The 16506-nt window shown below is 36.8% G+C and overlaps 1 protein-coding gene across 2 annotated transcripts in view; it reads left to right on the top strand.

Moving 5' to 3' along the window:
- Positions 1-14459, top strand: part of LOC125646950 (FMRFamide receptor-like) — a 50417-nt gene extending 35958 nt beyond the window's left edge. The window contains exons 1-2 of one of the 2 annotated variants that reach the window (XR_008796179.1): positions 9641-9755; positions 11965-14459. Coding sequence is in view for 1 of the 2 variants with exons in the window: in XM_048873615.2 (XP_048729572.2) it covers positions 12178-13218 (1041 nt within the window). In the remaining variant the exon portion in view is untranslated. Of the gene's footprint in view, positions 1-9640; positions 9756-11964 lie in introns of those variants that run through there. The other variant, XM_048873615.2, reaches the window with a different exon arrangement.
- The last annotated feature ends 2047 nt before the right edge of the window (positions 14460-16506 follow it).

Below are 16506 nucleotides of genomic sequence, written 5' to 3'. Positions count from 1 at the left end.
GTTAGACAAACACGGACCCCTAGATATACCAGAGGTGGGATCAGGTGCCCTGGAGGAGTAAGCATCCCCTGTCGAGGAGATGCAACTTACCATTAATATATTTTATCTTTTGGAAATTAACATTATCTCAATATGGAAAATGAAAAGGACTGTTACTGATGCTCTGTCATTCCGTCTTATTGGGCATTATTTCTCTGCAGTGCTAACTTGATAAGTGCTCGATCACATGAATTTTTACGCCATGTAGAAATAAGTTAGAATTGCATTCTTATATGGTGCTCCAATCTGTAGTTTAGCTAAAAGTCGTGTTGCAGATTTAAATTCTTAGACTAATAATATCTGCCGGAACATGTCTGTATATCAATAATGAAATATAAAGGAGGGATACTGTCGTTTAGTAACATAGAAGCTACATATAGGTATTGACTCGCATACTTTCCAAGTCCCTGTGTGATAGCTAATCCCGGTCACAAGAGTGCATACCCAACCAATACAGTACAATGAGATACAAGTATAGTTCGAAAGGACTTTCAACTTAATAAGATCGAGACAAAGACAGAAGAGGACATTGATCGCCATAAGATGAATTACTAATTTAATACCGGCCAGATATTCCATATGAGTTCTGTAATATAGTCTCTAGTTATTGCTCAAACATCTGATAGTTTTTCTACATTGAGAAACTGACAGAGAAATGATTATGAAAATTGATACCAAAGACGTTGCCTGGTGCAATTTTGTAGGGACGAGTACCATGAACAAGTGAAGATAATGAACAGTTATCAATCTTATAAATCCTTTAACAAATACGAAATTAAGACTAGGACAAACTCGGACCCCTACCGGAGGCGGAACCAGGTGCCTAGGGAGAGTAGGCACCCCCTGTCGACCGATCACACCCGCCGCGATTCCTATATATTGATCAGGTAAACGGAATAATCCGTAGTCACAATTAGTGTGTACTAGCAAATTCGCATGAAGCACGTCAGACAATTTTCCATCTAGTGATAGTTTATATATGCAAATGATATCATTATGACGACCTTATGATTTGTGAAATGTTGACTCTAAACGAGAAACCCCTGTAACGTCAACTTATTGAGACAAGACTTACGAACGTAAGACAACGATTAACCAAGTATATATTAGAGTACTATTAATCTCTTGCTATTTTCTCTCAGAATGCCATCCCTCACCCCAAACAATCCTTGCAGAAATATGTTTATGCATCCCTTTAAAACAAGGGGCATATTGCTTTGCATCGGCCAGTCAGCAGTGTCTTTTCAGAGCACTAATGAACCCGTGTCTAATCTTCATCGAACTCTATGGTCGGGACTGGTTTACACTGTGGTCGGGACTGGTTTACACTGTGGTCGGGACTGGTTTACACTATGGTACTATGGTCAGGACTGGTTTACACTATGGTTGGGACTGGTGTACACTATGGTCGGCACTGGTTTACACTATGGTTGGGACTGGTTTACACTATGGTTGGGACTGGTTTACACTATGGTTGGGACTGGTTTACACTATGGTCGGCACTGGTTTACACTATGGTCGGGACTGGTTTACACTATGGTTTGGACTGGTTTACACTGTGGTCGGGACTATTTTACACAATGGCCGGGACTGGTTTACACTATGGTCGGGACTGGTTTACACTATGGTCGGGACTGGTTTACACTGTGGTCGGGACTGGTTTACACTGTGGTCGGGACTGGTTTACACTATGGTCAGGACTGGTTTACACTATGGTTGGGACTGGTTTACACTATGGTTGGGACTGGTTTACACTATGGTTGGGACTGGTTTACACTATGGTTGGGACTGGTTTACACTATGGTTGGGACTGGTTTACACTATGGTCGGGACTGGTTTACACTGTGGTCGGGACTGGTTTACACTGTGGTCGGGACTGGTTTACACTATGGTCGGGACTGGTTTACACTATGGTCGGGACTGGTTTACACTATGGTTTGGACTGGTTTACACTATGGTTGGGACTGGTTTACACTATGGTTGGGACTGGTTTACACTATGGTTGGGACTGGTTTACACTATGGTCGGGACTGGTTTACACTGTGGTCGGGACTGGTTTACACTATGGTCGGGACTGGTTTACACTGTGGTCGGGACTGGTTTACACTATGGTCGGGACTGGTTTACACTATGGTTGGGACTGGTTTACACTATGGTTGGGACTGGTTTACACTATGGTCGGCACTGGTTTACACTATGGTCGGGACTGGTTTACACTATGGTCGGGACTGGTTTACACTATGGTTTGGACTGGTTTACACTGTGGTCGGGACTATTTTACACAATGGCCGGGACTGGTTTACACTATGGTCGGGACTGGTTTACACTATGGTCGGGACTGGTATACACTATGGTCGGGACTGGTTTACACTGTGGTCGGGACTGGTTTACACTATGGTTGGGACTGGTTTACACTATGGTCGGGACTGGTTTACACTGTGGTAGGGACTGGTTTACACTATGGTACTATGGTCGGGACTAGTTTACACTGTGGTCGGGACTCGTTTACACTATGGTCGGGACTGGTTTACACTATGGTCAGGACTGGTTTACAGCACCTTTATGTTTTCCGGTAAAAGTCCACGTGGCATTCTAAAATGTACACAGCAATTTTTGTTGTTCAATCGAAAACTTGGAAACCTTGGGCTGATAGTAATCAACGTTAATAGGTATCCTGGTTATGAGTAGTAGATGACTGTATTGATTCGCAGTCCAAAGTTCATGAGACTTTCTAACGTACACACAGTAATTGTTTTCGTACCAACAACTTACATACCATTAACCTGATTACCATCAAAATTCACACAGGTTGTTCACACATGTAATTTGTAAAATCTGCTATTGATTTTTAGGTCAAAAGGTTGAATATGATGACTGGGATTTCTAGCGTGCTTACAACAATGGACGTCCCACTGATAACTCAAGAACCTTTTTACTAAATAGTCATCAAACTTCATAGGCAAATTGATTTTTTTCAGATCTAAAGGACATCATAATGTCTAAATATAGATTTCAATTAGAGATAAATGGCATGTATGTTTTACATACATACATGTCTTGTTTATTTAGTAATATGAAAATTGACCAAAGGACATTTATTCCACTCTATCAACAGTGTTATATTTGTGTATACATATTTCGTTGATTGGCCTGTATTTCTTCTGACATTGAAATTCAATTATGCATATACATGTACGTAAGTTCTTTAAGCATATTGCCTCTCTTAGACAATGGTTTACCGAAAGAAAGTCCACAATGTCGGAAAAGCAGCCATATTCTAGAAACTCTACGAGGACAGTCGCAAAACATCGTCAATCTCATTATCCAGATGTCAACGTCTCAGTAATACTACATCATCTGTCTAACCATCTAGTAGTCATTCTCTCTGTATCACTAAATCGTCAATCTAATCATCCAATAGTCACCTCTGTATCACTAAATCGCCAGTCTAATCATCCAATAGTCATCCCTGTATCGCTAAATCGCGTGTCTCATCATCCAATAGTCATCTCTGTATCACTAAATCACCGGTCTCATCATCCTATAGTCATCTTTGTATCGCTAAATCGCCAGTCTCATCATCCAATTATCATTATCTGTTTCGCTAAATCGCCAGTCTCATCATCCAATTGTCATCTCTGTATCGCTAAATCGCCAGTCTCATCATCCAATTGTCATCTCTGTATCGCTAAATCGCCAGTCTCATCATCCAATAGTCATCTCTGTATCGCTAAATCGCCAGTCTCATCATCCAATTGTCATCTCTGTATCACTAAATCGCCAGTCTCATCACCCAATTGCCATCCCTGTAACATTACATTGTCGATCTCAGCATCCAAAATGAGACAGCCTATCTGTATTACTCTATCTGGCTCTACTTCCCATAAAATCAAATAATGAAAAATTCGCACTTTTATTCGCACTTTTATTCAGTTTGTGAGTTAAATGTCCGGAGTTTACACATCGATAAATTCTTCAAAAAGAATGTTTAATCCTATTATATATAGCATACCGTTTAATTGCTTTAAAAAACGTAATTGGAAACGATTCATCGACCTAATTACTAACTGCCACCATTATTTTCCCGTCGTTGATTCCGGAGATCGTCGAAGCTGTTGTTTTACAGATGTACGTAGATGTCTTTCTGCGGACAATATGCGAAAATATAAGATGCATTTTCTAATGAATAATTCCATGTGTTTAATCTTTTGCATGCTTTTGTCGCATCCGCCATGCCGAAAGTGACGTAACATTATGCACAGTGCACTATCCGAGCGAGGTAACGGAATACGTTCTTTTATTTACAGCTGTATTTATCTATCTGTTTTTGCAATGGTTGGTTTAACAGTAGAATACTCTGTTTATTTATTAGATTAGAAAAACTCGTGAACTAAAGAAATGTTTAAATGTGAAATTTCGATATTATGAGCAATGTTATCCTGCCTTGGTCAATGTAGGGTTGTTGGGTTTTTTTTAAAATCAAAGCCGACGTTTATTATTGGTTGAACTAAACCCAGGATTAAACAATATACCTCCTCTGATTGCCTGTTGTTGTCTGACTGCCGTCCATATGGACATAAACATCAGTCGATGATGTAAAAGTATGGTAGCATTGTTTGGTTGCCCTTGTAGTAAACGATTAGCAGTCAATAACAATGAGTGTTAATGTCATCGAGTGTGTCCATTTTTAGAACCAGCAATAGACAATGAAATGGTTTATATTCTTGCTTTAAGTAAAATGATGCATTTTGTGTTAAAACTATAAGTCTATTATCTTCAAGAGTGCAAGTTGTAAGTGATAAAAGGATAAGTGGACTCCGTGGTCTGAATGAGTGGGGTGTCAGCAAGAAATCGATTCTATCCTCCGAAACATGGATTACATCGGAGTTTGCAGAGAGATTCACTGTAAATTATGTCATAAGGGTGACAAATAAAATAAGTGCCTTCAGACTCGCCTAAGTCGTGCATGTAGCTCATAGAGTGCAAGAATTAATCTCCGCCAATATCCACCAACACTTAACTATTTCTTAAGGTAGCGCTCAGAGAATGCAAATCTCTACCACAAGTCAGCGAAATCTTGAATTTAACGCACAGAGAGTATAACTTTTCTTATAGAACGTTTACTGTATATAAGATTTAATGAATGTGTTTTAAATCCACTGCTTTTATCGAGCATGTTTGGACTACATGTCTTAGTTGCAATTAATGCCCTGGCGCTAAAACATATTAACATTAGCGCTAATCGAATTCTCGTCCATATTCTCATTAGAATATAAATGAATAAATTCTTATTTCCTTCCGCCTTCTCCGTTGGGTGTGGTCAGTCAAGATGAGTTGCTATGATCAGTAAATTATCCGAGTCTGACCAAGTCTACTTTATAATATAGAGAGCGTATCCTTTCCACGGCGCGTGTAGAGGCGTACACCGGTACTAGAAAAGCGCATTATTTTAATTTACAAAAAAAACATATGCTTCATCAATTCTTGCAAATGACATGATATTTCCAACGGGCCTGTTTGACGAGTCTTAATTAAAACGGACGAATGAATGGCTGTACACTGTTTCTGCTAATGAAAAGGTGAAGATAATGATCAGTGATCAATCTCATAATGTAATTCACACTACAAATACAAAATCGAGAGGTGAGCAAAGCACGGACCTCTGGACACACCAGAAGTGGGATCGGGTGTCTAGGAAGAGTAAGCAATCGCTGTTGATCGGTCAAATATGAAACATGTTTTACATCCGGGGAGTTCGGTGTTGAAAAATGAACGGATCGACTATTTTCATAATGATTTCACTTTTACAATCTCGCTGATTCAAGGGGAATTCCAAGCCATTTTAAATTTCCGGGGTACTTGCAATATCATTTCTATCACCCCATTCATCTATTTACCCCAAGAGATTTTCGTGTGTTCAAGTAGACTTGGTCAGGTACATGTACCTGCATTTCAAATCACAAATGGAAATTTCAAAATATCGTATTAATCATATTTACAGTTGCGTGTTAATGTCGGATAACATGTGATATTTATAATGCATAGTGATGATTTGAAAATCAGAAAATGTCGTTAGATCGCATCGCTCGATTATGATGTCACTGATAGGTCAGGTCGCTTTATTATGACGCCATGATTAAATTCTTTCACATGACGAGTTCTTTTCATAAAAAATCCTTTTCATAAAAATGTAACATATGTTTGTTATTTTGGAACTTGTGTGTCATAATATTTTGAATTGTGTAAAATTTATCATTTTGAAAGACTATTACAAAATCATAATTGGAAATGTTATATTATAAATGAACATGCGTGTACGATATCTATGTAGTATGAATTAGATATACTATATCTTGGGTATTTATATGTAATAAGAATTTTTCACATAATATTATCTGCAATGTATATCAAAGAAGAATGTTTCGATTTTTCTATGTAAATAGTGTTAGAATAGTTGAACAGCTATTTTAAAGCATATTTTAATCAACATTTTGTAGATTATTTTTGTATGCTAATTACGTATGTAAACTATCTAAACTTGTGTACAATAAATGTGTTTCAAAGTGCACACTTTACTTACTAAACAACAAAAACAAAAAATGATTACAAATACTTTAGACAATTTGTAAGATATAAACGACATGATTTAGAAGACTACTTCCATTTTGTATTCAAATCATGATTCAATATGAAACGCTACTAGATCACGACCTGGAATAAATGAGAGTTAATTTATATAAGATTTTTCAACTCCGAAATTGTATTGGTATTGTACATAAAGAAACGACTCGAGAAAAGAAGCGTGGGTCACATACCACCGCTGCCGACCGAACCATCGATGTTCGTGGGGTGAGTGGGTGGGTGGTGTTGGTTTAGAATACATTTGCATCTTTTCAATACATGCATGTATCTGCCTCTCCCCCACAATGTAATCAGCCTGAGACCCACAGTGCCTCAATTCTTGAGCGATATTCATTGATATTTAAGAATAGTTTCATATAACCAAAGTTTTTATGACAACACAGGTATGAATAACTTTTGAATATTTATTTTCGTTTAGTACATTTCACATGCAACACATTGAGATCATTATAAACTGACGACTACAGAAAATTATGTACTATATTACACTTGAATTTAAGGTATAATTTTCTTTCTCATGCTGACCATTATCACCCTTATTAACTTCGTCACTGCTGTCATTGACACACTTACCTCTTTCTCTGACGACTGCAGATGACACTGTACAGCTCGACATGTAGCATGTTGTGGAACACGTTTGATGCTCTGATCCGATTTCATCCAAAGAATAGAAGATTGTAATTGAAATTTGTGATGCTCTAAAATTTACAGTGTTTTGATTGATCCCCTAACTCCTACACAGTGAATTTTCTCTTATACATGTATACATGTTATATATTTCTTAAAACTTTAATAACTGATAAGCGGCATAATATTTTACACATGATATAGTTTAAAATACATGTGTATGTTATATTTATAATAATCTTTTTATGTTTCCAGAGACAATTGTAGGTGTCATATAGAACTTGAATTATTAATGAAACTTACATATGTAACCCCCCCCCCCCCCTGAATTACTCTGTACATACGTAACAGTGCCTGTGGAACTGTGTCTACATACTGCCACATTATCTGAAACAAAACAGATCTAAACAAACATAAGCACGACAGAATGAAGCGCAGATTACTGGTTTACGTAGAGACATTATATTATCTGATAATGGAGGGAAATAGTCATTTACATTTTATGTTATACCGATTCAATACAATCCGCCGAACTCCTTGTACAATACATTATGTATCATATAGAACCTGAATTATTAACGAACAGGTTCCACATATTCAATTTAGATGTCTTGTTCCCATATGCTCAAATATTACAATTTTGATAACTTGATTTTAGTATGGTGTATACGAGATCATGTTTCAACAAATTAAATTGTACTGTTTTATCTAATAAAGAGCAGGGAACTCTGAATTTACAGTAACGTACATAGATTTTGAAAGCGTTTGAATTATATTTCATTTTTCTGTCAATTATCTTTCATTCACAAGGGATATATCAAACGCATTCATTTCCATGATATGCAGTCATAGTCCTATGAAATAATTAAAAAGATTATTGATAGACCCTTTCAGGATAAATCACAACTTTTCTATAGATGATTCTTTTGAAATGTTCTGGGAATGCCTCAGTGCCAACATATCTATGTAGAATTTTCTTGAAGTACATAAAATGTTGAAAGGCCATTACCGTAAACAATGGATACCAAGGGCGTAATTTGCTGAGCTACACAGTATATAATTTCTTCAAACACTGTCGAAGTCAATCAGCATCCTTTTATACGCTGTGCACGTTCGCTAGAGCCCCGTTTTGTTTTAATTGTCCCGATACATAGTATATTAATATACAAAATAAAATGTTCTTTGTGATAAGTTACAAGGCCTTTTCTTTTAAAAGGGATGACACTACTTTTTTGTTTGAAATTTAAAAAAAAAAAAGCACCAGAAGGAGTAGAGAACTTCTCCACAACGAGAGAGAGGAAATCAACGCTTACACGTACAAAAATTAACAGGAAACCTTTTGAATGTTGCAAACTGGGCTCCAGATTAACCTATTACTATCTCAAGCATCAGATTTTCAGGAATCCGTGCTCGCTGGATACAGATCGTCGTGTCCAGCGGTTTGTTACAAGTCATAGAGACTGACATCTTCAAATACTCCTCAGGGTTATTTTGTTCTGTAGATAATGAAGAAGGTAAATTGAAGATAAAAAAAAAACAGTTAGGGACTTGCAATCTGCTCTTAGCCAGCCAGTAAAGATCGATGTAACTAATGATGAAAGGGATCTACTGTCTTTTGTAAAATCAGTAGGTCGATCTATGATAATCAACTTTGTATAATGATATTTAAGCCTTCCTTAAATGTCATCTGAATAGTAAGTGAATTTTTTTTATTTGTTTCGTCAAAAAAAACAACAACAAATAATACACAGGATCAATTGCTGTATTACATTTATTTTGTGAAGGAGTGATTTACAACAATCGGACCTACGAATAGACTTCAGGTTCTCTGATTTTATCTAGCATTAGAAAACATTCTGCAAGATATTCAACAGGATTGAAAACAAATTAACGAAAAGATATTTGTTTAAAGTATTGTATAATAGATTATATCAGGATAATAATCACCCGACTGTCCAGGAAATCGATACGGCGCGTGCCCCAACAGAAGTTCGGTTTACTTCAATACAGCAAACGGAATATGTAATTTTTAAGATATGTCCATCAAGCCACCTTGGATATGGACTTAACCCTCTCTACACCCAGAGCCCCAAACTAAGTGTGTACATGTCTGTCTGTCTCTCTTCGTACACGCGCGCGCGCGTGCACACATACCCACACATGTACACAGAGAACGAGATAGAGAGAGAAGTCTGGTGTAATTGAAAATATTTCATTCAAAGGATTTTGTTATTAAACACCTTATGCGGCAGATTGCATCCGCCAAATGTGTCAATCATCAGGCAGTTGGGAAATCGATAGACACCTCCCCACGCCCGGCGTAGTAGATATCAAATTGAATATCAACCGCGGTGCCGCTGACAACATTTTACTCGTGGTTCTACTGTCTGAGCGGATTATTGTAAACATGGATATTTAACAAAAGTTGGATTAAGTGTGCAGGAACGGTAAGTCGTACTAGTCGATGAAGATGACAGTTTTTATCAGGAACTGCATTTGTAAAAAGCTTTTTTTCTTTAATAGAAGTTGTTTTACTCGATGGACGATATGAAAAAAAAATGGCATTTTCATCAGGAACTGCATTTGTAAAAACTTTGCTTTTTAAAAATAATTTTCCACAAATACATTTTTGTGGTTTGATTGTTTTTCTGTGATGCACCGTTATTACCAGCAGATTTTTAGATTCACTTTTGAGTTGTATATTCTTTTTTTTCCCATCCGAATTATTTTATGTGCAAATGCATATTTGTATCAAAAACTAGTCTGTAGATAAAACTTTACATGTTTTTACTATCTAAACATTGCTGCCTTATATAGTCTGTCAATAATCATATTATTTCTGCCTCAAACAAACACAGATGATAATGCAATAAGCCAAAATGCAGCATAAAAAGCTTACTTGCACGAATCGCACCTGCTCTAAAGGTGACGTTTAGAAATTACAGAATGGTTTGAATTTTCTACAATAGTAGATTTGTTGTGAGGAGCACTTGTATCAGATCTTTTCTACTATAAATTAAAGGATGGAGGTGCTATTTAAGAGGGGAAAACAGTAGAAGTTAATCACAAGCATATGTTGTTATGACAATTTCTGCAAACTGAAGTTACCGAGGCAGTGAAGGGTACGTGGGGTTTTTTCTCACACAAAAAGTTCATTTAAAAACGTTAGTATACGTGTGGGAACTAATTTCCTTGAAACATGAATAGGTTCGCAAATACCCTGTCTTAAATGACTGGTGATCGACAGTCTTTGCTACAAATATTGTCACTTTCAAACGGCGGCATATTCCCACCAGACAAGAGCTGCGACAGTTATCAATTTTCTTCTATTCTTGAAAAATAAAGAGGTTTTACAACTTGTGTAATGCTGCTAAAAGGATATTGTTTCAGGAAGATTTGATTTGAAATAAATGATCGCTGTGTCTATAGACGAATTGCCTCGGGACTACGTCACATTTGTACAGCCTAACCCGAACCCGACCTTGGTTATCTTTTTGCGTTAACTAGAACTATTATTTGAGGTGTTTGAATTATTTTACTCTCTGGAGCCTTTCAATTTTGATTTTCTACCGAAGTTAGACTTAATTACAATAACTATGATCCCGGTAAGTAATGGGGCTGTGCTTGGAGAACGTAGTGGGTCTGAGTTATTAAGAGAAGATCCTCGGGCGGAAGCGACGAAGTCGGCTTTCACTGAGCTGTATGTAAATTATACGAAGCGAATTCTGTGGATTTTTTCCTATACGTCTTGGCACATCATTCATCTGATCATGTAGACTTTTATTTGGTAATTCAACCGTTAGATTTCTTGCTGCACTTTCAAATATACTGTTTCATTAAATTCCCTTGGTATGTTATCTTTACGTGCGAAATACCATAATCTGTTATATACGTCTTAGTGTTTCAATTTCCTATTCACAGGGTGAAACTGAACATTTTAGCGACTGATAAGTCACTAAATGGGTTACTACCGTTTAGCGATCTTTCTGTCAGATTACGAGACCATTAAATCGCTGCAAGGTGCATTGTATTCCAGTGATTTGTAGAAACATTTCGTTCAAAATAGTCTTGATACTCTTTTACCTGTAAAGTCCTTTTTGGAAAAAAAATCATGTTCTTACCATTGCTATTTCGCGAGTACATAGGAAACACACAACGGAGCATTCAAACTATACTATTCTACGCAGAATAGTGAAAACTATGTTTGAAGATGTTTGAAACATGACTGTAACGAACATATAGATAATCAACTGTTAATTTTATATGCTGTCCATCCGCGTCTCCTTAGACATATGTGATTAAAATTGGATGTAAAGTGAGCGGTGTTTCATGAGATAATCTGCATGGTAACCAGCTTTTCATGATTTCCTAACGATCTTGAACATATTGCCATTGAGGCATATTGTTGTAACAGACTTTTATTGTTGTGATATCAATCTTTTATCATATCATAAACATCCCCACGGGTGAAAGCTATAAACGGTGTATGAACTCATGAAACGCCTGTTAAATAAATTCCCTGTTGTGTCTCAGGATGGAAAATGGACATTTAATGTTTTTGTCAAAATAATCGTTTCATTTACGTTAAGCACACTATAACTAGCCACTGTACAGACCCGTGTCAGTTTGATTGACAGGTTCTCTTATATTTTACAGGCTTATCATAAGTGTTATTCCTATGGTGCATTAAAGAGAAAAAACTTTCAAGAAGGAAGCTGCCAGGCAGTATGCAATTAAAGACACAGTGAGATCCACGTGTAGCTGTGAGACCCCTGGGGGTGACATCGATATATTGAATATATAGCTTTACCCGTATTGAATTTACATCACAGGAAGCATCAGACACACCGAATATTCATTGACAGAGGAATGCTCAAAATGCAGAACTCGACAAATATGACAGAATTCACAGACGACGAGTATAAGGATTTTTATGAGAGATCGCAATTCATTTGTGGAATGATACTGTATCCCGTCATTTGTATTCCCGGGTTGATCGGAAACGCACTCTCCTTGATAGTGCTGTCCATGAAAAACATGAAAACGTCAACGAACGCCTTCCTCGTCGCCCTTGCGATTTCGGATTCCATAAAACTCATCAACGACCTGATTTACTTTATAGTTTTAGTTCTACAGAGGACAAACCCGGCTGCGGCTGATATTGCATACGTGAACATCTACCCGTACGCACACTTTATCTTCAACATTTCTACTTGCGTTTCTTCGTGGTTAACGGTTTCCGTTGCAACAGAAAGGTTCATACTGGTCTGTTACCCAATCAAAGCAAAAACTGTCTGCACTAGATTACGTGCCATTGTTATAAGTTTCATAATCTATTTAGTGATGATTTCCATTTCGTTACCTTGCGCTTTTCGATATGAAAAAACCAAAGAAATTGTAGACAATGTTACGAAATGGGATTTGAAGCTGACGGATTTGTGGAACAATGAAGATTTCTTGTTGTATTACACGTGGTCACTGAACTTTCTTAGAAGTATTATCGTTTTGATCATTCTCATCATACTTAATGTATGTATTATATTTTCCCTTCGGAAAATGCGCGCAAATAAGAAAAACACTCAGAGGAACCGAGTCACGTTAATGATGATCGTGATCATCATGGTGTTTGTAATCTGCATTCTTCCGGACGCTATCATGTCCGTGCTCCGTCACGGCTACTACGAGGGCACCTATTTGCAGAGGGGGATCCGTGAGTTTTCAGACACACTTTTGACCATAAATGCTGCCGTAAATTTCCTTATATATTGCGTCTTCAGTAGAACATTTAGGCAGAACTTTGCAGTTCTGTTGCCTGTTTGTCAGTTAAAGACAACGGGTGAAAGTAACCAACAGTTATACAAGAAAGTGAACAGCAAAGAAACAACGGTCCGCGATGCTCAATCGGTGTAAACAATCGGTGTAAACAATCGGTGTAAACAATCGATGGAGATTTTACCGGATGGGAAAATTTTACTGCCTTACACGGAATCGTAGTCAAACACTAATTAGTGCCATTGAGCGATTAGAATTGGTGCTCCCTGTGGCAATATGCAGGCTGGAATGGAGACAAGAATGTCGTTGAACTTTGACAATGGTGTTCAGGCATTTGCTAAGTAAATGTTTACTAAGATTTTTGTTTTTTGCTTATGTTACTTTTTCTGCGTGAGCCCGACTTTGAAGTTTGTTGCTTACATGATATCACTAAGAAAGTAATAAAACGCTACATTTACAACACACAGAATAAACGTCTGGTAAATCAATTTGACAACGATGTCCTGAGATCAAAGTGGAATATACACTGATCCAGATAACTGATACAGATAACTGCGACATATCGAAACGACAATCGGGATACTCAACATTAAAGTAAAACTAGATCAAGAAAGAAAGATAGGCACGTCACGTGTTCAATAATTCGCTTTTGGGATAAAAATCAAATATTTTGATTCATTTTGATTTGATTCTCGAATTATATCAATCGTTACTTTTCGCATATTGATACAAAGAGCAAACTTCTAGGCCGTGATTTATTTTGGGGGACAAAAGTCCCTTTTAAGTATTATCTATTTTATAATCGTTTGAAAATTCTGCTTTTCATTCGACCGAGCCGTTGGTCGTTTGCATTTGTCATTTTACACAATATATAATGTAAATGAAATGTTGTTTATAGATTTTATCAAATGCAATCAATTCATAATTGCAATCCACTTCGACTTCATCTTAAAATGTCTGTTTGTATAATGAATGTGGAAAGGTTTATCAATGTATTGCTTTATACTTATATAATTCATTGATATATTTGCAAGTGCCTCATCAAATTTTAATATATATCGAGAGCGACACAGCCGCATTATCAGAGTGCAAATTCTGTGACGTTGAAATGGACTTTTGTGTTCGCACAATAGACTTTATTGTGTTTAGACATTTGGAAACTGGAATAAATCTTTTTATCCAGCCATATTTATATAGAATTGTGTAACGTCAATTCCCGAACAGATGAAAAGCATTCCACGAACTAGACGATTCCTGTTAAATATTTTCTTATGTTATCAGTGAATGTTGATGTATAGAAACAATTGCATACACTATTGAAGTTAATTAATGTGTATAAATACATTACTAATTTTAACGAATGAATGACAAAAAATAGGAGATATATATTACACGCATCACAGGATATATATTACACGCATCACATCACGGGGGCAATTTATGGGAGCAATTTTTATTAGAGTAGAACATCTCTATGAGAGGGAAAAATTCTCGAGAGGGACGTTAAGTAGGTTTACTACACCAGAGAAATTTGATTTGGATGAAAAGTGGAGGATTTGCGCAACAAGATTTTGAAATTGAAAACGTTCAAATTCACGGTATTTAGTAAAAAAAAAAAAAAAAAAAAAAAAAATATGCAGTTTTAGTTGAAAGCAATCTGGGAAAATTTAAAACCACTGCTGGACTCGGAACATGCAATGCCCAGTTCAGCAGTCGACGTGCTAACCTACTGAGCTACTCAGCTATATAATGATTTTTTTTAACGAATAGACAAATATTGCTGATATTCATATTTTCATCCATGTTTTAAAAGAAAGTCAACCATTATGACGATGTAGAGTACCTCCTTAAATGAGTAATTCTAATGCTATAACATACCAAAATTCTTCACCTTTCATACAATATCAATTCAAGACAAGTGATAATTCCTCTAACAGCTGATTAAAAGTACAAGTCCACAACAGCTGTTAAAAGCAGCGGATCCAGCTTTATAACTTGTGTAATATGGTGCAAAAATTCCATTCAATTTACAGCATTTAATTCTTGATTGGAGGAAATTCGATAGATACCAGGGAATCCCGAATTGATGGTGCATTTCTTACCAATAACTTGAATTTCAGCTCTAGTGTATATTCAGTTTCATACCACACGCTAAATAGATTGCAGTTTTAAACGACTATTTTGTTATAGGATGAAATGATTATAATCTGCCATTAGATCTTATCGATTATAAGAAATCTGAGACGAATGGGGGTTTCTGTTACCATTGCATGGGACTATTGGATGATGGCTACGCATTATGAAGAGCAGTATCATGTTGATTACTGTTGTCTTGCATAGTTCATGAAAACACCATAGAAAACGACATTTAATCTTAATAATTCATTTATGTTTTAAAATTAGTTTCTATATTTCAAGCATATTAGATTAGGTAACTCACGAGTTCTTGGGTTACTTCGTGCTACAGATAACTGAATGTTCCATTCTATTTTCGTCATTTGAGAATTTTTCACTGTTAGATTTCACCAGCTTCAGGTGAAGTACAACAAATGTAGACCCATGCATGGCAATCAGGACCGTGTCAACGCTTGCCATACTTTTGGACAACAAGTGTAGATCTATGCATGGCGATCAGGGTCGTGCCAACGCTTGCTGGACTGCGGTCTTTAAGGTTCCGTCTGGAGGACCCGTGGATCTCGCTTATAAATGCCGATGTATAGGCTACTTATTTTTACTTCTTGGGTTTGACGCAGCCAGGATACATGTGTGCGAGCTGGGCTCGCGGATATTGTAAATATTCCAGTTCTCTGGTATCTTAACATCAGTAACGTTGAGATGTAATTTTCGTTGTTACAGTGATACAGATACACGCCCACGAATTTAAATCCTGAAGAACAAGGAAAAGTGAACAACATGTATTGTGGTAAAAAATATCAATTCGTCAACCACGAAAACAGTGAATATTGAACAGGCTTTTTCTCAAGGACAAAAATTTGACCCCACGAAAATAGTGATTACACAATATATTAGCATACAATGGTTGGAAGTCTCGGGGTCAACGGTAGTCTTCACCGAGAAGAGATCAAATTGTTATTGAATATAAGTCGTCCAATACTGACTTCGGGTTTCATGTTTGTTGATGATGTGGCCATCCTGAGTGCAAGTTGATCCGATAAATAAATCAATCAAGTAATTTTGTCAATCCTGTTTCAAAGCCTGCATCCAATTTACAGAATATCATAACCGTCTCAGACGTCGGTTTCGTTTGACCGTAGTAGACTGGCCAGTTGACCAATATTAGCTTTCTTTGATAGTATGCAGCAAACGAATCATTACTTTGGTAATGAGTCATCTACAAGCGATGCATAGTGTAGTTTTAAAGATAAAGTCGCATCGAAGGAAAATACTCAGTGACATACATGTCTC

The sequence above is a fragment of the Ostrea edulis genome, chromosome 6 (assembly GCF_947568905.1).
Source record: "Ostrea edulis chromosome 6, xbOstEdul1.1, whole genome shotgun sequence".
Lineage (NCBI taxonomy): Eukaryota > Metazoa > Mollusca > Bivalvia > Ostreida > Ostreidae > Ostrea > Ostrea edulis.
This window is presented reverse-complemented; position numbering and strand designations above follow the sequence as displayed.